Source organism: Athene noctua, chromosome 2 (assembly GCF_965140245.1).
Source record: "Athene noctua chromosome 2, bAthNoc1.hap1.1, whole genome shotgun sequence".
NCBI lineage: Eukaryota > Metazoa > Chordata > Aves > Strigiformes > Strigidae > Athene > Athene noctua.
The window spans coordinates 84,039,649-84,063,460 of NC_134038.1; the positions used below are offsets into that span (position 1 = coordinate 84,039,649).

The 23,812-nt window shown below is 36.3% G+C and overlaps 1 protein-coding gene across 3 annotated transcripts in view; it reads right to left on the reverse strand.

Moving 5' to 3' along the window:
- Positions 1-810: 810 nt before the first annotated feature.
- The window catches only part of CDH18 (cadherin 18), a 582,223-nt gene continuing 559,221 nt past the window's right edge, over positions 811-23,812 (reverse strand). For 2 of the 3 annotated variants that reach the window (XM_074899541.1, XM_074899544.1), the window contains 2 exons: positions 9,555-9,806; positions 811-8,053 (listed from right to left, as the gene is read on the reverse strand). In XM_074899541.1, the coding sequence (XP_074755642.1) occupies positions 7,551-8,053; positions 9,555-9,806 (755 nt within the window). In that variant the 3' untranslated portion in view covers positions 811-7,550. The remainder of the gene's footprint in view (positions 8,054-9,554; positions 9,807-23,812) is intronic. The other variant, XM_074899542.1, reaches the window with a different exon arrangement.

Genomic DNA, 23,812 nt, shown 5'->3' on the forward strand with positions numbered 1-23,812 from the left:
CACATCCCTGCTAAATTCCTTTGACCAATCAAAGATTGCAGATTTTGATGAGAAGTTCTATCCTGAACTTGGTCAAAGAGCAATTTTTCTGCTAGACTTTCCATCCAATTTAACAGAATTGACTTCTTAACGTTCTGAGGAAATTAGAAGAAGAAATTTGTAAAAAAAGTATTAATGAGTCTTACTGAAACAGTAATATATTATTGAAAAAAGCATGATAGAGATACCTGAAATGATCATTTGGAAAACATGGACACAGGATGAAGTGAGTGCTAAGTGCTAGAGGTTGTGGTTTTTTGTTAGGTTTTTTTTGTTTTTTTTTTTTTTTCTATAACTACATAGGATAGAATATGCTTAAGAGGTGGTGATTTTAGATCTGCTTAAAGAGTCCGAGTATGTTTCCCATGTGCAAGATTTGAGAGGTTTACTTTGCCTTTCATTTCCTTCTCTCCCACAAAAAATTGGATGCTACATTTGCAGTTATATAACTCAGTTAACACTTAAAGAATACTTCGGCAACCTGCATGAGACAAATTCTCTCTGTGAAACTATTTTTAAAAAAATCTCAGTCTCGGGATAAAGAAAACAACTAACAAACACCTCGTTTATGGAGATGTTCCCTTTATATATCAGGCTTGAAATATTTTAGAGATATACAATAGAAGTGGTACCACAATTTCTGATTTGATACTTTATGATTAAAAAAAGTAAGAAAGAACAATAACATTGTTATTTTTATTATCAACATCATATGCAAGTGACTTGCCTTTCAGAGTTGATAATCCAATTTGATTCATAAAGATGTTTTCCATTTTAGTCTCTTTTTTTTAATACCTATAGCAGCTAGAGATTAAAAAGATGTTAATTTCTGAATCATTCTCCATTCTCTTCCATGTTACCATTTCCCAGTTGAAAATTTATGTAGTACAAAATATTAAAACTAACTGGAAAATAAAATTTTCGTCAAAAAGAGTAAGTTCAAAGAGATTGTAAATAGTACAGATACTGAGCTGGTTTTACTTTTTTGAGAAATTGAAATGTTGTCTTTATGACATGATCAGGATGTGTATCTTTGCATATACGCTTACACTCCAAGCATAGTTTTAAATGAATAGACCTAAACTAATAAAAAAATAGTTTGCTTAATAAGAGTGAACTTTACCTTTTGTACACAACCAGTATTTGATTTTTCCCCAACCCAAATCCTATAATTAAATTGGTTGTTAGATATGTTGTGCTTGAGACTTAAAATCAGGGTTGAATTTTATTTGTAGATGCTTTGTCCTCAAATCAATTCCAGAAGATACAGGAAAGAATTACTTTTAAACATGGAACATGGATATTAATTCAGATTTTAAGAAAACAATATACAATGTAAAGTTGAGAGCAATCTAATGTGTTTCAAAACAGTTAATGTGGCAGGTAAAGGTGTTAGAACTGCAGCATGCCTCAGAACTGTGTTCACACTGTAACCTGGCAGATGCATTAAGACTGATCCATTCCTATCCAGGACTCTAGCAGAAGACATGACAGTTCAGATATTTGAGCCTTTCACATATTTAAACGGTCTTTTATTGGGCTCTCCATTGAGTTCATCACCTATTTGGACACTGAACATGCATGATGACAAGGTCCACTATGAAGGTCTCACAGATCCTGATTTTGTTCAGGCTTCACTAGGGATCTAATACCTTCAAGCTCTATGTGCCCTATGATCCTCTAAGAGTCCAAATCCCAGTGTCTTTTTTCCCTCTGAAGGTTGCTTTATTAGTTGAGGATGTTTCTGCAGATACCGACTGCCCACCAGGTATAATATGTTCTATTGCACACACTTCCATAACAACCCAAATTTAGAAGCAGCTAGTGTGGAAAACGTTTGTTGGATCTTCAGGACTTTCTTGATTAATTAAAGGTTGACATGTATTGATGGATTTGTGGGGAGTTACCCAACACAAAATTGTTACACAGAATCATGAAGCCCACAGAAGTCTACTAAACTCACTAACAAAGCTTTCTAGCTTTTAAAGACTCTCTGTACATAAATGTAATTTAATACATTTGACATGTATAGGAGTAGTATTGAACCTCAAGCAACCTAAAATTTAACAATAATATGATAGTAAACTCTGCTAAGACAAAAAACACCACCTTTCAATGTATCTTAGATATGAAGGATGATCTAAAGTCTTTATAAATGTTCTTTAGAAAGTTTAAACACCTCAAATGAGGACCAAAACAAAACCAACAAAATCACTAGTTCCTCCCCTGAACTTTCATTCAGATTGAGTCTAACAATATTTGTCTTTTAAAGATTGTCTTACCATAATAATTTGTTTCCAGGGCTGTGTTGAGGCACATGTGGAAATTGCATAGTATGGTGGTAAACAATCTAAATTTGTCTGTGAGCAATGAAGTAGAGCAAGGACGGTACTATAACAAAATTGTGTTTTCATTTTGTGTCAACCTTAGCTTTATTTTTTAATTTCATGTCAGTCTGGGAAATAAGGTCTTGCATGACACAAGTTCCTTGTGAGCCATGGTATCAGTATTTCTAAGATGCAATTTATTGGTAAAGTCTGTTAGTTCCTTTGAGAAAGAATGAGTCATTCCTGCGCACTTGCTTTGCCTATGCCTGAGCTTGATCATTGTGAATGTCCTTGCCTGTTTTTTCTCTTCTATTTTGTGTCAACTTAGGATAAAAACCCAGCTGTTACCACCAATCTGGATTCATAGATGTGCAGTTCCCTAGCTCACTCATATGGATAATGTTTTCATCCGATAACGCTGTATTTCAGTTTCAAGACAGTGATGGTTGGAGTAGAATAGTGGCCACAAGTAAAAGTAATGAACCATTTAGCAGTTATACTGCAGTCTGTTGCAAAGTATCTCTTGGTGTCTCTCTCTCTCCCTACCCATCTGTACCCATAATCATGTAAGAGTCTTTCAGATAGTGACACAACTGAGACACTATACCAGGTACTAAAATCTAGTTAAAGTTACCATACTGTTTCTGACAGTGACCTCATTAATACTGCTGTATAGCATTTGAATCTAAAGATAGATAGTTGTATTTCTTTGGTGAGTATAAAATACAGGAGCAAAGAGAAAATGACCCGTTCTAGTTGTGATGAGGAATACAATAACCCATCACCATAGCAAAGAGCATATTTTATTTGAAAAATACGAATAAAAGATTTTGTCCCTTTTGTTTATTAAAAGAAAATGTAACAATTTCTATCAGTAACACTTGCATCAGGAGGTATACTTTACATTACTCTTGTTAAAAAAAATATATATATTTTTGGAGACTTTGGAAAAATAAGGATGGCCCAATACTTGCAACACGCTCCTAATGTTCCTTAGAATGCACTGTGCCATTTGTATGTACTGCAAGTACAAGGTCTTAGCACTTTATAAACCACAAACTAACCCTAGGCAGCATAATTTCATATTCTTGTCTGCATTTAGAATATTTCCTTTGTTACCCTTTGTGTGAGTCTATGAGTTCAGTTAATTCCAGGCTGATCCAATACTTAGATTTTCTAAAGGATGATTTTATAAAGCTTTAGACCACAGAAATTTTGTAATTCCTTTTAAATATCAGTGAGAATATTTTCATATAGACATTTTCTTGCAGTATTCACAATTTAAACAACTGCACCAATTAGAATTCAAAACCAAAAATGTTTACAATTATTTTGGTTTTCTAAGAAGAATGCAAAAAATAAAGTGCATAACAGTGAAATCACTTTCAACTTTTACAGTCTATATGTGTATGTAGTAAATGGTAACACTGATAAACAAATTAATTTGTTTTCAATGTATGAAACTTAATCTAATGCCAGTTGAATTCAGTCCCTTCCATTTCTTTAAAGTGTATTAAATCACATTTTGGACTGTTTGTAGGTTGGCAATATATTTTCACATTGTAAAATATTTATACAGATCATTTTCTCAGGTGACATGTCAAGATAACATCATACTGAGTGCCCTTACCATTACGAGAAAGAGGGTTTGTTTGAAGGAATGCGACTAATTTGGTGTAATGGTACTATTAGTTGAATAGCTGTTGCTGAAATAAAATTGTGAATCGGAAAGCCCTTAAGCACCACTTTGTACGTACCATTTAATTTCACTTATTATCTTCCAGTTTAAGTAAAACCGATGGTTTTCAGCATTTAGTTGTTAAGAGCAACAGGATTACTATTTAGTCTAATGGGAAAATATTGGAGAATATGAGTACACAAAAGGTCTGTGAAAGCTTTAAGCAAAGTCTATACAATCAGACTTAACCATAAACTAGGAAAGAGTTTCCCATGATATTTCACTGAATGTATACTTTGTTTAAATCAGTAATGCTACAAAATGATCATGCCCTCCATGGCATACAGTGTTAATTTTCTTCCGGTTTAATCAATGTTAACATAGAAATTCCCAAGTACAGTTTAAATTTGTTTCTAGAGCACAAAGGACCAAAGGAAAAATCTGTGGGATCAGGAAAGTAATCTGTAAACCTGTTCTTTCTGCACCATGAGGCCTTTTCTGTGGCCCTGAAGATTTAATATTCTGCTATTTGTCATGCAAACAACACAGCACTGTGATGTGTATTTGAGTAAAAAACATTAAGCATAGAAAGCATGCAGACGTATCATGATAGAAAAGCACATTTGGCCATCACTGTGGATAGGACATATCAAATGGGACACACTGCAGCATCACTGAAGCAGCATCTCAATAACCCTGCAGAGTTTTAAAGGATTCAGAATTCCTGGGGCTGTGGGTACAATGCACGTACAGCAGCAAAGAGAGCATAAGGAATGGTGAAAAGGGGACTCTTCTTTCTCTAAGTTATAACCTCCTTCTCTCATTAGCTTAATCAGAACATGAGTGTAAGGAGTGATTACTTGTTTATGTCTCTGCACTGTTGGCTTTACACCTGAATGTTCTATGATGCAAATAAAAAGAAAAAAATGGTGGGAACACTGCTTAAAGCACAAAATACAACTGATTTTCCCTGCTTCTGTGTAGGGCCAGAGGGAACAGACATAAAGATAACTGATACCTGATTCTCAAAACTGTAATACAACAATGAATGCAGTTTTTATGCAGGTGTGGTACAAAGTATTATGGACCATGGTACTACTAATGCTGAAAAATTTTAATTTTAGCACTCTACTTATACAATATAAAAACTTAGATGTTAGCATAAATCAAGTACGATCTAAATCAAAGGAAAATTCCTCCTCATAAAATCCTGCATTGCTAGTTGCTTCATTTGGGACAAAACTGAAACATAACTCTACCCCCCAAAAAAGACAATACATGAACCATTCTAAAACTGAGTATAACTCTTACTAAATTAAAGCATACGTTTAACTTTACTCTATAATAAGAGTCTCTCCTTAAATGCATTTCTAGAAGATTCTGTATTTGGTAAAAATTAAAAGAAAAAAAAAATCTGAACACAGATTATTAAAGTACTTTCAAATCTTCATCAAAACATTGTAGGGTTATGGGTTCTTTCCCCTCTAAATTGCTTCATGGGTTCAGATGTTGACAGAAAGGGAAATGTTACAGTTTTCAAGTGGCAAATAAAACAGTGTAGTAAAAAACAATTCTGTGACTACAGAGCAACTAAAACTTTTTAGAGTTTGAAAAGTTTCTTACAGAGCTGCTTGCTAATTTTTCCAGAAGGCTGTTTAAACCAAAAGCAGTCAATACATCTCAAGATGTAGTTGTTCATTTAAAAATAAAAAAACCAACCTCAAAGCAGAGCTGATCAGAAGTTTCAGCCATATCTAGGACCTACCCAACCATACAGTAAAGAAAGGAAGGCTTAATAATGTGGTTCACCTGTGTGGCCCACAGTAGGTCAGCAAGACAGACCCTTCTATACTAAGCTGAATGTAAGTGGCACCTAAAACAAAGGGAGGAATCTAGTGGAGTGCATGGATCTGAATCAGTCTCCACACCAGCCCAAAGAGTAAGAAAAAAGTACACAGCTTCTGCTCTGTATAGTTTCCCTATCAAACGCATATTGCAAGTCCACCTTCCTAAGCAGAGCTACAGTTTTCTTAGAAGCAGAAAGCTGTAATAGATGGTGAGCCTTATAGGTCATAATTTTTCATGGGATATTATGAGCTCCTGGTTCTCTCACAGTATTATCACAAGAAAGACAAACAAAAGTTAAAAGTTTCAAACAAACAAAGGAAAACATAAGAATCTCTTGGATTAGGTGTTAAGCAGCCTGCAATGTTAAGCAGAACTGTGTAGCAGTTCTGCAAGGCTAAAAAGTTACTAATATAAAAATCAATTTATTTAATACATAAGAACCACAGTAATGATACACTTTAATTTTTTCTTCCTCCACTGACTTAAAATGTTCCTGATCCCATGATGTTTGAAATAGAAAACTTTCTCTTCTTAGACATAAATTACTCTAAGGGAAATTAAATACCCATAGATTGAACTAAAAAGAAAAAAGCAACATCATCTTATTCCTTTTGTTTCAATTTTTGCTGTCCCAGTGTCTTACAGCAGCTGTATTTTGCTTTTAGTCACACACAGAAATAGAGACATTATGGTTAAGAACTCTGTGTTTTAAACTAACTGTTTTAGCTCCTGGACTCAGACCAGCAAAAGACTTGAAAAGCTTCATCTGTTGACATAAGTGAAGCACAGTGAACCAAACAACTGCATAGTTTAATGGTGCTGCCATTGTTGTTTTTATTGAAAGAGCCTATGCTTCATCTGCTTTGCTGCATAGAGAGTACTTTGGGCCCATTCCATTTAAATGAATGATGTTCCCATGAAAAGACAAAAAGAAAAAGCACAACAGTTCCTCTAGCACACAGTAACAGAACAGGTCTCCAGTGATGGCTAGAGCCATGTTTGAGCTAACAGCTAATGATATCCTCCCTCTGTTAGCTGGTTATGGATGAAAATATTATGAAGGACATAATGAAATGACATAATCTCAATGCAACCTGCTAATTCAATAAGATTAAATCATCAAAGGACCATTTATTTAAGAGGACAGGTGTGGCTTATCCCTTCTGTGAAGGAAACAGACCGTTAGCACTTCTCACACTGATAGTAAACCCCTTTGGCTACCTCACATTGGGATCACAAGGCCTACAGAACAGCTAGAAATGCAACATCACAACCACCTGCAAGAGATTTGCTCCTCCATTAGCTATCTTCCTAAACAGGCATGACCATAAACTTACTGTAGCTTAGAGGTGTTAAGCATATTGCAATAAAAATGTCATTGCTTGGCTTTACTTTAGGTATTATTACAGATATGGTACCACGGACTTTATTGAGCAACTAAAAAATATACACAAGGGACAATAGCTTCTTTTTTCTGTATTTTTCAAAATTTGACTTTCTTCCAATCGGAGAACCCAGTTTCAAATATGAAAAGGGCACTTGTTCTACAGTAACTGCGTACAACTTGCTCAGTTCCAAGTACTGTATTCATTTTTTGTTACTGTTGCTGTCATTATATCTCCAGTTGTTTAGGAACTTCTCTGCTCTGGGAATTACAACTAAGTTGTTCTTTCTGATTCTATTTCCCCATAGAGTTCAGCTAGCTTCTTGAATTCAGGTCCCCAGTCTCCAAGGTAATTATAATCCTGGTCAGAGTGTGTTGTGGCTGAATCCAGAGAACTGATAGATCCAGCTTCTGATCTATGACCCTCATAGGCATATGTCTGTAGGGAGTCATACGGGGGCACACTGGGGTCCAGATCAGCTTCTGCCAGTCTTTGTTTAATGAACTCCTGAACGTCTATACTGTCAAGGCTTGAGGAGGGATGATGTCTGAGCACAGGCTTCACTTCAGGACGAACATCCCTCCGGTATTTTAACTCCTCAGCTGCTGATGGATTCCGCAGCGCTGTGATGTCAAATGCCTCCGTGTCTTCTTCTCCACCACCCTCATCATCATATGTCACAACATTTTCCCGGACATCTTCTTCAGAAATGATCAAGGGCTCCTTCTTGCTGCGTCTTAGGGTGATGAAAAGGACCACAATTGCTAAAGAGAAAACTGCAGATATTAGAGTAGGTTTAAACTTTACATGTGAGGTAAGTAAATATATGCTAAAGAAAGAACAGATGCTATGTCATGAATACAGAGGTGAAATATTTTCAGGCTAATATTGTTATTTGGGATCAATACATCAGGCATGTGTCTATAACAAAGGGCCACCAAACCTGTCCAGTCTGAAAACAGTGTACTTCTAAGTGAGCAATGCCTTTGTTGTGTAACCTGAAGACAGGTTTCTGTATGCCTGGAAAGCACCCATGACATCCATACAGCTGTGTTTGACATAGCAACATGCCAGAGTGCAACAGGCTGAGACCACACAATTAAGGGGAAAATTAATAATGCTGTACTGAAACTACAAACTTCCAATACAGCCCAGTCTTCCAAAGGGTCAGTAAAGAGCACACTTCTACTGCATATTTTCTTTGCAGGGATTGCTGAGGTCTTTTAAAACAACAGTGAAAACCACTAGTTGGATTACTAGGGATTTCATAAAGGATATAAAAGGGGATAACATCCTTTCAGTTAAATGAGAAATTAGTAACTATGGCTGACATTTTTCAGAAGCATTATTAATGGCTTCCAGTGCTTCATTAAAACCAATATTTAGCATAAATATTGATTTAAAATTCAAAAGGTTTATTTCTTCTCTTGTGAATATTCAGTCTTGTTTGATAAAATATAAGTTTATAAATGAAATGTATTACTATACATTTTAAAAGAGCTTTCTGACAAGGAAGTTCTGAAGTAAGCTGTGAGGAAAGTAGTCCTTAGAAAATGTAGAGCCTTTGGAAAAAAATCCTCGAAATCTCCTATGTGTGGTCATGTTGCAATTCCCACTATTTCTTGCTGTCTCTACAAGAATGCAGAAAGGCACGAGTAGTACATAGGTATGTACTCAGCAAGTTGTGCTTCTGCCAGGAAAAGTACCCCAAAAAACTAATGGGTAACATTCAAATTGACCTGGTGGAAAAAAAAAAAAAAATGTACTTGCAATGGCATTTATCTAATGGAGTAATTTTATAGTCTCATATGTCCCTTGCACTGTGGATTATGCTGTGCATTGCTATTAGTTTATACCACATTAAGAACTGGCTTTTGTTGAGTGGTAATGGTGCTTCTTACAGTGTAATGCATTTCAAGAAGTTTTCCTCATCTCTTTTTTACCATTTTTCACACTGTTCTAGACATGGAATTAGAGTCAGTGGCTTTTTGAAATCTTTCCAAATTACAGAAAAAATATCTGCAGTGCTAATTACTTGATAACCTCTGAAAAATAATTTATAATGGATTCAAGATATTCATAAATGTACTTTAAAGGCATCTTTCCCTATTAATTTTAGCTGAACTTTCCCTCCCTAATCACAGCTATGTGTTTCTAATTACCTCCTACTACCAGGCAGCCTCTGGTTCAAAAACATATCATACTAGAAATTTCTGCCCTGTCACATTGAGAGATCCAGTGGAAGGATATCATTACTTAATACTGAAAATGGCTTACCAAGAAGAATTACAACACAGAGCAGGATTGCGATTAAAGCTCCTGTGCTCAAGCCAGCCGAGGAGAGGAAAGCTTCAGCATGACAAGTTCTTACACGTCCATCTCTCTCACACGCACAAACCCTAATTGTGAGAGTACTGCTGCTGCTGAGAGGGGGCACTCCACCATCAGAAATCAAAACTGGGAGGTAATAGATATCCTGAGTGGTTCGACTGTATCTCCTCCGTCTTGTCAGGATACTGGCTGTATTATCTACAATATCAAAACCAGAATATTATTTTAATGAAACAAAAAATGAAAAATCTTATTGACTGCTTGTTTCCCATCGAGTAGAAGCATGGGGCATCTTAAAACTAGACAGTCCTCATCCGTGAAAATGCACAATCTAGAGTTAAAATTTGTCAGGCAGGATTTGCGGCCGATGAAGGAAAAAGAGGAGGCAGGGGAAAATAATTAGCAACACATAAACAGGATTATTTCATGCACTTTTCTTAGAGTCTAAATGAACAAATGAACTTTGACAAACATTTTGGGCCCAGTTTGCAAGTGTTCTAATCCCATGTTATGCTCTTGGCAGTATATGGACACTTGTAAATGTAAATGCCTGCAATTCTGAGAATATCTGTGGTGGAATTCATCCACAACATAAAATCCTCTTGATTCTGAGAAAAATGTTAAATGTTTTTTAGCAAAAGTTAAAATAGGACTTTCATGTTTTACTATTTGTGACAGGTTTTAAAGATCAAGTGAGTTTTCAGAAAACATTTGAAAACAATGAAGCAGAAAACAATGGCCAAAGACTCATGCTGTGGAGAGGTCAGGAGGAAGAAGGGAAGAGGGAAAGGAAGGGGAAAAGAATAGATATTACATATGTTAAACTGGTAGAGGTTAAAGGTAAGTAAGCTAATGGGAGATGTGGCGTAAGATTTTGTCACTACTATGTTACCTACAGGTTCATCTGGCATATATCGCAGTCAATTAAAATAGTAATGCTTATTACACACACATTGCAAGAGCATTCACAGGCACTAATTAGGTTAGTAAGCTGCTACCCATATCCCTTTAAATCCAAGAAATTAAGGGGCATAGAGAGAGTGAAGTGGAAGAAATGCTATGGTAATAGATAGATATATTCATATGTGTAAAATTTAATTTTGTTGCCACCACTGTAAAAGTACTGGCCCCCGAATAAGAGCCCATAGATAAATCAAACAAAATTGGAGACAGTGAGAAACCAGAGAAATGAGTGGTTGTGGAGAGAGAGAGGTGGGGACTGAGAAATAGGAAGATAAATTGGAAGAAAAGAGCTTTCCTCTTGTACTGTTTGTCCATGATTAACAGTCACACAGTTTTCAAATTGTGGGATTGTGGGTTTGGAATTCTTAACAACACAGAGGTAATAAGTGCAAAAATAAGTCTGCTGGGCTTCTTCTTCCTATTCTTAACAAGCCGGAAAATTTATTCTATTTCCTTAATGCTTTAGGTACAGCATTAAATGCGTTTATCATAATCTATGGAAAAATAAAGTCTGTGGCACTTTGTAAAAATCTAGTGCAACAATACAGCTAGTGTGGCATAATTTAGCCCATAGGACTGATTACTTTCTACATGCATATTTGAATGGAGAATTTAATTTTTTTATTTAAAGTTGATACAAACTGTTTACCAGATGACTACTCTTCATGCTGCATCTTCTGTCAAGCTCTGTGGCAAATTTTAAAACATTCTTTTTTACTCACTTATCACAGTGATAAGTGGTACAGAGAAGAATAAACGGTAGTATAGCCCCACATCAGCATATCATAACATAATATAATTGGTAACAGGTTTCACACAAGAAATATATATGAAGTGGAAAGTGACACCCTTGCTGCTGAGCCAAGAACCGAGCATCAGGTTCCCCTGCATTAAAATTCATTAGCTTTTCTTCTCCACCCTCCCTACTTATCTTCTTGGAAATCTCCAGCATGGTGTTTGTTACATTAAGTATTGTTATCGCTCGCAGTGGGTGCAAAATATGTTTTGTGTTAATTTATTTATTTGCATCAGGCCTTGAAGTCCTCTTCTACTTATTGATGTCAAGGTGTACTTTTGATGACTGAATCCCAAGATTCATGCCACCTTCCTCTTTAGAGGCATGACACCAGCCACTTATAATACAATTTATATTCATTCCATATACAGAAATATATTGAAACCAGAATGAGATGAACAGAACATTCTTTCATCTGAAAAAATCTGACAAAGAGTAAGATCATCACGTTGTGGAAATTATATTTCCATAGAGATTATAAAATACCTATTATAAAACATACTCTTTTCTCTAAAGTTACTTACTACACAAACGCAAAATAAAAAAGTATTTTCAATAACCTGCAGAAGAAATGCAACACAGAGGTGATTAAAAGATATATAATAAATCAATATTTACTTCTGCAATACGGTTGTGGAAAATTCCTATATAGCTGTAGCATATGACATGCAGAAATATTTCTTTCATATTTATAAAAACTCTGCTAAACTTTCACTCTTCTCCTTATTGCTTAAATCTGTGTTTATGAAACCTTATGAAAACATTCTGTGGTATTCTCATTAATGCTGATTTTTTTTATTATCTTATTGTTAAGAAATAAATTATTTCCACATTATTCTGCAACTAGAAAGGGAACCAAGTGTCCTGTGTTATAATTGAGTCAACTGATTGAAGAAGTCAAGTTTGATATCTCTGAAATTCAGATTGCATTTATTGTATAAATAAAACTCTCCCCTAAAGCAGACTGAGCAGTGGCCTTAAGACCATAATTACAGTCTACACCTACCCGTGGAGGCTTTACTAAGCTCTGCATGTCTAATTCTAAGATATACAGAGAAGTCTCAAGTCTTATTTTACAAATTTGGACCAGCTCATTCTTTAACATGTATTTTATTTAAATGAAGTACATGAACAATCTTAGTAATCTATTTTAAAATACGCCTAAAACAAGCAAATAATCTTATTGAACACATATTACAAATAGGTAGACTGCCTGCATGTCTTTTAATTTTTCAGCATATATATTCATGTAATCAGGGGGTAAGCAGCTGTTTTATCTTTCTGCTACATAATGTTGCATAAAAAGCTTTCACTTGCTTATTTTTAAATAATATCTTGCCCATTTGCCACTCTTTTTTTTTTTTTTTTTTGTGCTAGACTGTCATTCTCAACTTTTCTAATGTTGCTGGAGGACACAGATAAAATCTTCAGTGGTTCAAAGAGGGAAACCACCATAGAATACAAAATGACCTTCAGCTGGTCTGTCTGTCAGCTGCCAAAGCAGTTGCAGATTAAGCTCTAGATTCAGCCCAAGAGCAGAAATAAACGCACATATCTGTGATTAGTAGGGAACTTCAAATGAATACATATTTTGCATAAAAATAAGTTAATGTTCACAGTATATATATAAGGTGATGACTGCTGCTTCTGCCTTTCTACATTCAGAAGAAAGCTTCATCATCACCGCCTCCATATGCATGAAAACTCCACTGACTTTCTAGTTGTTCAGAATCCAACTTTAATTGCTTTGCTTCCTTGAAATGGAACTTGTTACAGATTATTAGCAGAGCTCCTCTCTAACAGTGTCTCTTTTTATGTCCTGCAGTTGCAGGTTGTTAAACAAAACAAGGCCAGGGAACAAGTATGATCTCTGGAACACCAAATGTTCATGCTACTAAATTTTAGAACTGTTCCTGATATTTTATTGATCTGGGCCAACTAGGACTCTCTCAGATAAAACCCAGTCACAGTCAGAGTTAATAACATACACCAGGGATCCTTCCCAGAAGACAGTATGGGCAAGAGTACACCAGGTGTGTCTCCTCCCATTTTACACAGTGCTTCAATATTATTCCAACAGCCTGCAGATCCTTAAGCATCCCTAAACAGCCTTGTGCTACACACTCTGCAGCACATAACTTCCTTTCATGACATGATAACATTGCTTTGTTGTGCTGCAATGCAACTTTCACTATTAAATAAACTTGGAAGAGAAAAACCCACACAATAGTGAAATCTCAGCTCCATCGGGTACTACACAGGGTCCAGAGAAGCTACAAGGCCAAGTGCTATGTAATGTACAGAGTCTGTGTTATTAAGCTTTATTGCAAGAAAACAGTCACAGTCCTGCCCTACTCTGTATGATGTTGTTCTTTTTTTCCCTCAGCACCAATACTACCACAATAAACTGAAATCTGAGTGGTCACCTAGAAATCTCACCGAAGTCATTAGAGAAGTGCAACACTCCCATATGCACTCTTTAGCACATGTACTTATCAACAGAAAGAGAAAACAAATTTAAAGTGATAGTTCTAAGGAGAATTATATTTCAAGTTACAACCAATAATGACAATCATACGACAGTGTTAAGGATATGTTCAAGGACTCAGCTTGAAATGTAATTCCGTATTGGTAGTAAGTGACATTATATCTATGAGTTAAGCATTAATATTAACATCTGTCATGTCTCTCATCCTAAGAGAAAAAATTCTCAGATATTATACTGCTAAATCCAAAAGGTGACAGCAAGTGTTATTACCAATAATAAAACAGTCTTTCATTTCTGCTTCATACGCTATTGTGGTATCTGTAACACCCAAACACTTCAGTTAAGCTACGTTGTCCATACAAGTAAGAAAATCCTACAAAATTTTGTCCGTGTGAATCTTCCTGGCCCTATAACCAAAGAAAGCCTAGTATTCAAATCTGAACAGGAAAGCATAACCTCCTCCTCCTATCCTCTGGTATAAATCTAAAAAAAACCAGTGAATGATTCAGTATCACCATATAGCTACAGAAGCAGTGATGAAAATGTGGGCTGAAAAGAAAAGCATCAGAGACCAAATATAGCAAAGAGAAAGTGAGGAATCCTGAGCAGGAATCTAGCAGTAATGAAAGGATTTAAGTACGGAGACTGGCAAAGAATTAAAGGAAAGAGCATTGAGATGTGAGCATGTATGCTATAAGGACAACTGTGGACAGATGGGGGAAAAATTGTGAGGAAAATAAATAAAAACTGTGAGAAAAATAAAAATAGAAGACCGAAATGACAAAATGGAAAAACTAGACAATTCAAATGTTACAGTGAAAAACTGAAAAGAACTATAATTAAACCATGCTTCTCTGGGGTGGAAGGTCTTGCCAAACAAGGAACCGACATTTATATACTACACAAAATAAATACAAATTGAAAAAAAGGACATTTTTTCTTTTAATGTTAAATTTATTCTTTCAATATTAAATTGTTTTTCTTGTATCATAAGCATCATAGAATTAAATATTAGTACCACACACAATTTTGGGCAAAGGAGCCAGAATCAGATTTTTAATTTCAAAAATTTACTATGGTGAATTTATGTTATTTGCATTCTCTTGAGTAATAACTAGATTTCTGTAGAAGCAGATGTGATATGACATATATCCAGGAGGTTCTATAACAACCAACACAATTACAAGCATTCTCAGAAAAACAGTGTAAAGCTTTTCCTTCAATGCAGTTTCACAAACTGTAATCATTTGGGCACTGGCATGGAAATTTTCTGTTCCCAGTATCATCAGAGGTGTTAATTCTCACTATTACTCCCACTATTACAGAGTTACATATAGTAACTTAGCACATGCCTTTGTGTACATATAAATAAAATGCTGTAAAACAACTCAGCTCTCACATACTTTTCTTCCTTATTAAATCTTTTAGAATACTTTGCCAATGAGATCCTTAACATTCTTACAGAGAAGGAAACTGCACCTAGGAACTGATTTTCTGAAGATCAGAGAATCACAGATAGTAGAAAATGGCGAAAGCTAATTAAACTGGCTTAATACAGAAATCATGTCTCTAATGTTCCATTCAGCGCTCTCTATTCTTGAGGACAATCCTGTGTAAAGGTATATCAACAAAATTAATAGACAATAAAAGTTTAGCCACACTGCAGTAACAAATACATCCTGAAAGCTATTCTGATTTTCAAAGCTTCCATGTTTTAATTGTTTACATTCCTTATCAAAAAGTGCTGGAGGACACATTGAGAGAAGAGCCAGAAAGACAGCAACTTCTAAGAGAAGAATCTTATCATGAGACAAAAAAATCCCCCACACTGTAAAAGCTACAAGCAGCCAAGTATGAAGACGGACACTGATGACCTAGGAAGGCACTTACTGAGGGAAACAAAAAATCTTTTTTTTAAAAAGTTTGTGATAGTTTTAAGCCCTGCCGGGACTGGAGACCATGTTGCCGTTGTCCCTCCCCCACCCTTGGACCAAGTAGGGCACAAACCCCAGGTCAAAATAAGGAGAAATTTAATACAACAGTGTAATAAACAATCTGAACAACAACAACAGCAATAATAACAACAAACAGTAATAACACTAAACAAGACAAAAGATATACAGAGAAATACCGCAGTGAACACATCAGCCCATCGTGCGTGCTTCCCGCAACCAAAGCCACAAAGGAAAGCTTCCCGCGCTGCCGTGCTGGACATGACATCAGCATGGTATGAATAACCTGGCTGGAGATCCCTTCCCCCTCTCTGCTGGGGAAACTTAACCCTATCCTAGATGAACCAGGACAAGTTATATAAACAAAGCTAGTCTGAAAGGAGGAGAGGGGTCACGGATTGAGAAATTGGTTTGATACCTGAAAACAGATACAGCATATAGACAGGGAAGAGAAGTGTATAGAATAGCAGCAATAGCATTAGGATGATGAGAACTACAGATCTAATTCTTCTAGGCCTGGAAGGAAAGATCTTTTTATCTCAACAGATTTAAACTGTGAACTTCACCCCTGAGAAGTATGACAAGAACCAGGACTCGCTGGAGATGAAAGGGCTGACTGCTAAAGGAAATTAACAACGCCAACATAGGGAAAGAAAGATTTATCTGATTCCTTGTGCAATTGTCTCATTTAATGATCTAAACTTTCTAAAATTTGGGCTGTGCTTTACAAACATGGTAATTAGAACTTAAGATTCATCTGAAGTGGATCTGAAGTTACACATGGGAAATTCTGCATCACCTCTTCGCACTCTGAAGATGTGGTAGTTTATTAAGCCAGACTGCACACTGTATACAAGGCTGTTTTCATATTCCTTTTTCCATCATCGTTACCTTTTTAGATGAAGCTTCTGAACTAAGAAAAGAAAGGATGTCATAGGAAAATCAAGGAAGCTGAGATTCAGTGATAACACCATGGAAGGTGACTACTGGAGCAATTTGGAGAATACTCACTTATTATTCATAATTTGAGAATTCCTTTGACATTATACATTACAGGCAGACACAAGAGAAATGGAAGTAAAAAAAAAAAAAAAGAGTAAAAACCTGTTTATAGCTTAAGGCGTGTTTTAATTTTCAGCTCTGCTTATATCAGCAGTTCAACTTCTATAAATTTTCTGAGGAGTCATAACTAATTAAAACCAAAGAAAATATATTGGAATGATTTGCATTTCTTGTATTTCTAAGTTAGAGTAGTTAATTTGTTTATGTGGGACTATATTGATAGGCGTTTCTCTTTCATTGCCTTAGTGATAACTCTTGTAATTTTCTTTTTTTTTTTTTTTTGTGCTGGTTTCAAAACTATTGCCAATGGGCAAAAAGCTATTACCAATTTCTAGTTCAGTGGGCAGCAATGATGAAAAGCAACACACAAGACTTTTGGGGCCTAAAGACAGTTATTTGCTATGGGTTGGTTTATGAAACACCAAGTAGCAGCAGTGAGAAGACATGCATAAAGAACCTATACACTATGCACTAACTTACCTAGCTGATCAATCTTAGATCAAACTTTTAAAAATCAAACAATGATCAAAGATGTTCGGACAACTGAGGAAGAAAAGTATCTCCCTCTATGGTAGCTAGTCCTGGTTTTCTCTCCTTCGTACTTGTGGTAGAATTCCTTTTTTACTTTCATATGTTGACTCAGTGATAATATCTGCTCAGACATTCAACGCGTTTACAATAACAGCACTTCTATGGACTGTATTTATAGGCACCTTGTATAAAGCTGACTTTGCATTTTTTCAGATATCATTTCTGTCAAGTTACAACTTGCCTTCTTTACAGGATGATATTTCATGGAATAGCAGTAGTAACTTTCAATACTACATAACGAAAGCAATCATCTTGCTTTGATGTAAATGAAGGCAGGAAATATATAGCTGTTTCCCACTCGGGTTGCAAAGCGGGGATTTCAATCTAATCTTTTTCAATCCCACTTCAGATGCTCTAGAGCAACTAAGACATCGTCTGGTATCTGGCATGCTGATTTGCAGCTTTAAAGCTCTAAAGTCAGTTCACTGGTCTGCTACAGATGTCTTGTGTAATATGGTTGGAGGTAAGAATTTTGCATGTATCAGAGAAAAAACAGATAAACAGAAACTTCTGCAAGGGAGTTCACACTGGGGTAGAATGAATTACCCTCTAGAGGTTGCTCTCTTCCTAAATAACAGCAATGCCAAGTAAAACTGGTTTGTTTGTTTGTTGTTTTTTTTTTTAACTCCTTTTTGATTTGTGACACAAGAAAAATGTTAATTTGCATCACAGGCATGAGTGGCTGAACACATTACAAATTTCATTTTATACAAATGCCACTGAACTCAGTGTGCTCCAGATTTTATAGAAAAACAGGTCTCTACTTTTGTGGGTTTTAAAGTATCATGTGGCATAACATTAAGGAATCTCCAAAGGGATAGTATCAGAAAAACATGACCTACCTTTGTTCCAACTCCAGAATATTCTCCATCACTGGGCAATTTTCAAAAGGCCAGATCTTTGAGAAAAGTGGACAGAGGGGAAAAATAAAACTGCAAATATTTTTGTGAAATGAAACCTTTGTCCTGAAGAAATAAAAGGAGAGGAGAACAAATGCTAAGCATTCTCTAGGGAGCTGTTCTTCCTTGAAAGTAAGGTAAACTTTGTCTACTTTCAGAAGTCGTCAGTCTCAATTTATTAAAGTAGGAGAATGTAAAAATCTTATTGGTGGCACTGGGTGAATGTGCAGTCTATGCACAAACCATTACTGTCCAGGAAATTTACAATACGCATTGGAGAATCCATGGTAGACTGTGTATCTTGTGACATAAAATAGCACCGGCAAAACAGTGCTTTGTAAGCGCATAAAAATCATAGATGTTCTCTTGTACCTAAGTGAATAGTTCTCTGAAGGTTACATATTTGTCAGCCCCCTGAAAAGTGTTGTTGAACTTCTGAAAGAGGTAACAAATTGGCAGAAAGAGGGAATGATTTTTTTATACTCAGAGAGAGAAAGAGACACTATGTAAATGTATGTGTTTATATATTAAAGGTTAGGTATATCATATCAATAACATATGATCACATGCATTTTCCATCAAACTAACATAATTGTGACAAATATATCAACCAGTCTTTAAGCATCTGGAAAAGTATTTTGATTCTTCAATGATAAAAAAAGTATATTTTAAAATTTTAGTACTTCAAAACAGTTTGAATGTGAAGAAGTTCTTTCATATTTCCTCTGATTCCCCAGCAGAAAGTGGTTTTAGTCCCATACTGCCCTGGCAAATTTTTAATGGAACATCTAAAAGCAGATATTTCTTATTAAGCAAAAAGTGTAAATTTAAGATATTACACACAAGCGAAAAAAGCATTAAAAAATTATCTGTGATAACTTCCTAAAAAAACAACACAGACAACAATGAAGTTGTTATGTAGACAACAATGAGTTATGTAACATCTGAACTGCAACATAAAAGCACCTCCACATTGAAAAAGTCTTTGGCTGCCCAGGTTGTAATAGAAATTGTGACTTCTTCGCAGAATCTTGAAGATCATCTAGTCCAACTATTAATCTAACATTGACAGTTCTCAACTACACCATATCCGTCAGCGCTATGTCGACCCGACTCTTAAACACCTCCAGGGATGGGGACTCCACCACCTCCCTGGGCAGCACATTCCAATGCCTAACAACCCCTTCTGGAAAGAAATGCTTCCTAATATCCAGTCTAAACCTTCCCTGGTGCAACTTGAGGCCATTACCTCTTGTCTTACCACTTATTACTTGGTTAAAGAGACTCATCCCCAGCTCTCTGCAACCTCCTTTCAGGTAGCTGTAGAGGGCGATGAGGTCTCCCCTCAGCCTCCTCTTCTCCAGACTAAACACCCCCAGTTCCCTCAGTCTCTCCCCGTAGGACCTGTGCTCCAGACCCTGCACCAGCTCCGTTGCCCTTCTCTGCACACACTCGAGTCATTCAATGTCCTTTTTGTAGTGAGGGACCCAAAACTGAACACAGGAATCGAGGTGCGGCCTCACCAGTGCCGAGTACAGGGGTCAGATCCCTTCCCTGTCCCTGCTGGCCACGCTATTGCTGACACAAGCCAGGATGCCATTGGCCTTCTTGGCCACCTGGGCACACTGCTGGCTCCTGTTCAGCCGGCTGTCAATCAGCACCCCCAGGTCCCTCTCTGACTGGCAGCTCTCCAGCCACTCCTCCCCAAGCCTGTAGCGCTGCTGGGGGTTGTTGTGGCCCAAGGACAGCCCCCGGCATTTGGCCTTATGGAAACTCCTCCAGTTGGCCTCAGCCCATGGCTCCAGCCTGTCCAGGTCTCTCTGCAGAGCCTCCCTACCCTCGAGCAGATCAACACTCCCACCCAACCTGGTGTCATCTGCAAACTGACTGAGGGTGCACTCGATCCCCTCGTCTAGATCATCAATAAAGATGTTAAACAGGAGTGGCCCCAACACCAAGCCCTCGGGGACACTACTCATGACCGGCCGTCAATTGGATTTAACTCTGTTCACCACAACACTTTGGGCCCGGCCATCCAGCCAGGGTTTTACCCAGAGAAGTGTGTGCCCATCCAAGCCGCGCGCAGCCAGTTTTTCCAGGAGAATGCTCTGGGAAACGGTGTCAAACGTCTTACTAAAGTCAAGATAGACAACATCCACAGCCTTTCTGAACAGAATAAATTGTCAACAGCCCTGTTTAATTAAAAAAAGCCTTCATAAGTACAATTTTGAAACAGAAAAAAACCCCCATCTTCTCCGGGTATTCTCTTTAAAATCGCAGGAAATTATTACAACGATGTTTTTTCTTTGTTAAGCAAATAAATTCTATTGCAGCTCTTGTTTCGTCTTGATTACATGTGTACATATACTGCATCATTTTGTTGACTGTCCTCTTGTTCATGTTCTTAAGCATTTACTCTGTCTGAATACAACTTTGTCAACATATAAAAAACGTCAAATATCAGCAAAGGATCTACTGTAGCTTAAGCATCCAGTCAGTAGGGAAGAAGATATCATATTCTGTCTTTTCCATTTTTTTTTTTAAACTGAAAATTATTAACACCAACAGAATTCAGCAGGTGATCCAAGCAACTCCTAGGTTCTGCCAGACTGCATATAGCCCTGCAGCTGTCTCCTGACCTACATTTCCCTGAGGGTTTTAAGCTCTGCATTATGAGAGTGCATATTCAAAGGCTGGAGTTTAACAATGTGGATTGTTACTGAGTAAAGGCACAACTTCGAGCCCAAGAGATAACTGGTCATATTATCAATTATTTGAACTGATGCTTTAATATCTATTTTCTCTGCTGAAGTGACAGAATATTATTGACCTGAATCATACACATGCTGAGATTGTATATTGCTACAGTCTGTACAGGTAGGTAGGGAGAAACTACAAAATCTTATGATTGTGCAAGTCCTCTAGATTTCAGTCAAAGTGCATAGATAGAAGTGTAAATATTTAAAGATCCAATTCACTGCTGTAGATCTTTTGATCTTGTAGCTCTACTGATGACAGTGGTGTAGGGGAACATTCCTACAATAGTGTATTTCGGCTCAAAGATCAGAATTCTGTTATTATGGGTTATGAAAACAAGGGAAGAAAATATATACTGAGATTTTTGTGAAATGAAACCTTTGTCCTGAAGAAATAAAAGGAGAGGATGACTGGATCCAGAGATGACTTCAAGAGAAATACAGCTTTGCAGTGACAGGTACAGCTACCACTTGCAATGTGATATCAAGATTTTGGTTTTCATCATTCTGCAAAACATTATTGAAAACTCTCTTAAGGTAATTGCTGCATTTTTTTCTTTAAAAAACATAACAAACAAATAAAACCCTCCAAGGATGCCAGCCTTTATAAAATTAAATCCAGAGTTAAAATAGCAGCTGTCTTGTGTTAAGAGCATTCTGATTCCTTTTAGCAGCCAATGCTCAAAAATACGAGTTTTCAAAAATGAAAACTTGTCAAAGACATCAAAAAAGCCTCTTCTGCCCACCATCTCTCAGCTATTTCCTAGAATAGAAAGCAACAGAAATTCCATTTCTGAGTAGGAATAGATAGTAAATATAAAAGTTGTAAATGCTATATAACTGGATATTGTCAATGGACTTTATCAGTGTTTCACATAGACATTGTATCACAAAGAAAAGGTCTCAATAAGGGGCCATGATTTGAGTTAAACTGACATTGTGTTAATTATACAAGCAAATTGAAAACTGCATTTCTGGAGTCTCTGTATATGTAGATGTTTTATGCAAGATGCTACAGGAAGTTCATACTTACTTTTTTATCTCCTTAAGTGAAATAAAAACGTAATGCACAACAGGCCTTTACAGTAAAGGACACTTTTTTCAGTTCCTTCCCCTACTTCCTCCTGCCAAATCCAGTTTAGGATAATCCAAACACTACCTTCTGCTGTTGGTGGTAATGTTATTCCTCACTGCTCTTGAGTAGTAACAAGAAAGCAGCAAATACTTATTGCGGCATACTTACATCCAAAGCATGACACTGCTGCATTAGATAATTATGAAAAGTTCTCACCCTCTTATATATCTGTGTAGGTAAATAACTTATGTTGATATGCAATCCTTAAAGCATTTTCCACACACAGCATTTCCCACTGGTAATAAACACATATAGTACAGATCTCAACTGAAATATGTTCAAAACCATAAAATATCTACTTCATCATGAACTACAATTTTAAGAGTTATTCAAAAGCACATCTTTATATAAGCATCTTGCACTGAAATGAACATGGTCATCATCTCCCACATGACATCACAGTCCAATACTCAATAATTTTATTTGAATTTTAGACTCAAATGCAAAAATACACAACAGCACAATTCCTTTATTTCAGGAACAGCTCTCTGACTTTTGATATAATGCTCCATCACAATCTGAGTAGAATTGATATATTAATCTGGGAAAGGGCTGGAGTCATCACTTTAGGAATATTTTTAATATATGAATTAGTCCTTCAAATACTATTAAGTTTTTTAAAAATATTGATGGATAGTGGATTGATCTCTTTTGGAACCACAATATGAGGGCCATGAATCTAGTCCAAACAAATAGCATGACTTGATTTTTTTTTTTCTGCTTTAAACATTGGAACAAATTCTTTAGGAAGATTATGCAGTCTCCTTCCCTGAAAGGCTTTATAAACAGATAAGAAATATGTGTAAAGAATATAGTTTAAATATCACTGTATGTACCATATGTACCAATGATGGAGTTAATGCTTCTCAATCATTACAGATGAGTAGTGATGTGTAAGATCTCAGAAGGTATACCATGATAGTACTGCAAAAATATGACTGTAAAATGAAGCTACATATACCCTCCACACTTCCACATATGGATACAAACAAAATCACACAATACACACATACATAAAAGCTCAAGACAAAAGCTACAGACGAGCATTTAAAATTTACTCTCATTTTCATCAGGTTGCATAATGGAAAACATGAGGCAATACTCACAAAGAGTAAGGCTGATTTGGGTTTTTCTGGAAAGTCTGGATGGTTCTTTGTTTTGAGAAATGTTCAGGAATACCTGGCTGAGTGACTCTGAAGGCCCTTTTCCTTCTGGGCCTATCTGCTATGAAGTTCTGATTGCACTTTTTAGAAACACTTTGTTAGGAAGGGCATGAAATGATACACTATCATTCAGGAGGCACTGAAGGACCTGCTCTAGGTATTATATCTGCAAAAGTAAGCATGAATTCAGCTTTTTATATCACTTAAATTCTTATTTTGTCCTTTAAGCAATAACTTTGCCAGTACACATTCAGTGCTATTCATGTAGAAGTAGACCAAACTGCCAACATCTTTTCCATTAATCCACTTTTTAAAAACATTCCTGAATGTATGAAGTATAAATGCTAAAATAAAATGGAATATAAAAATAATATTGCATTTTTCATAGTTTTCAGTATG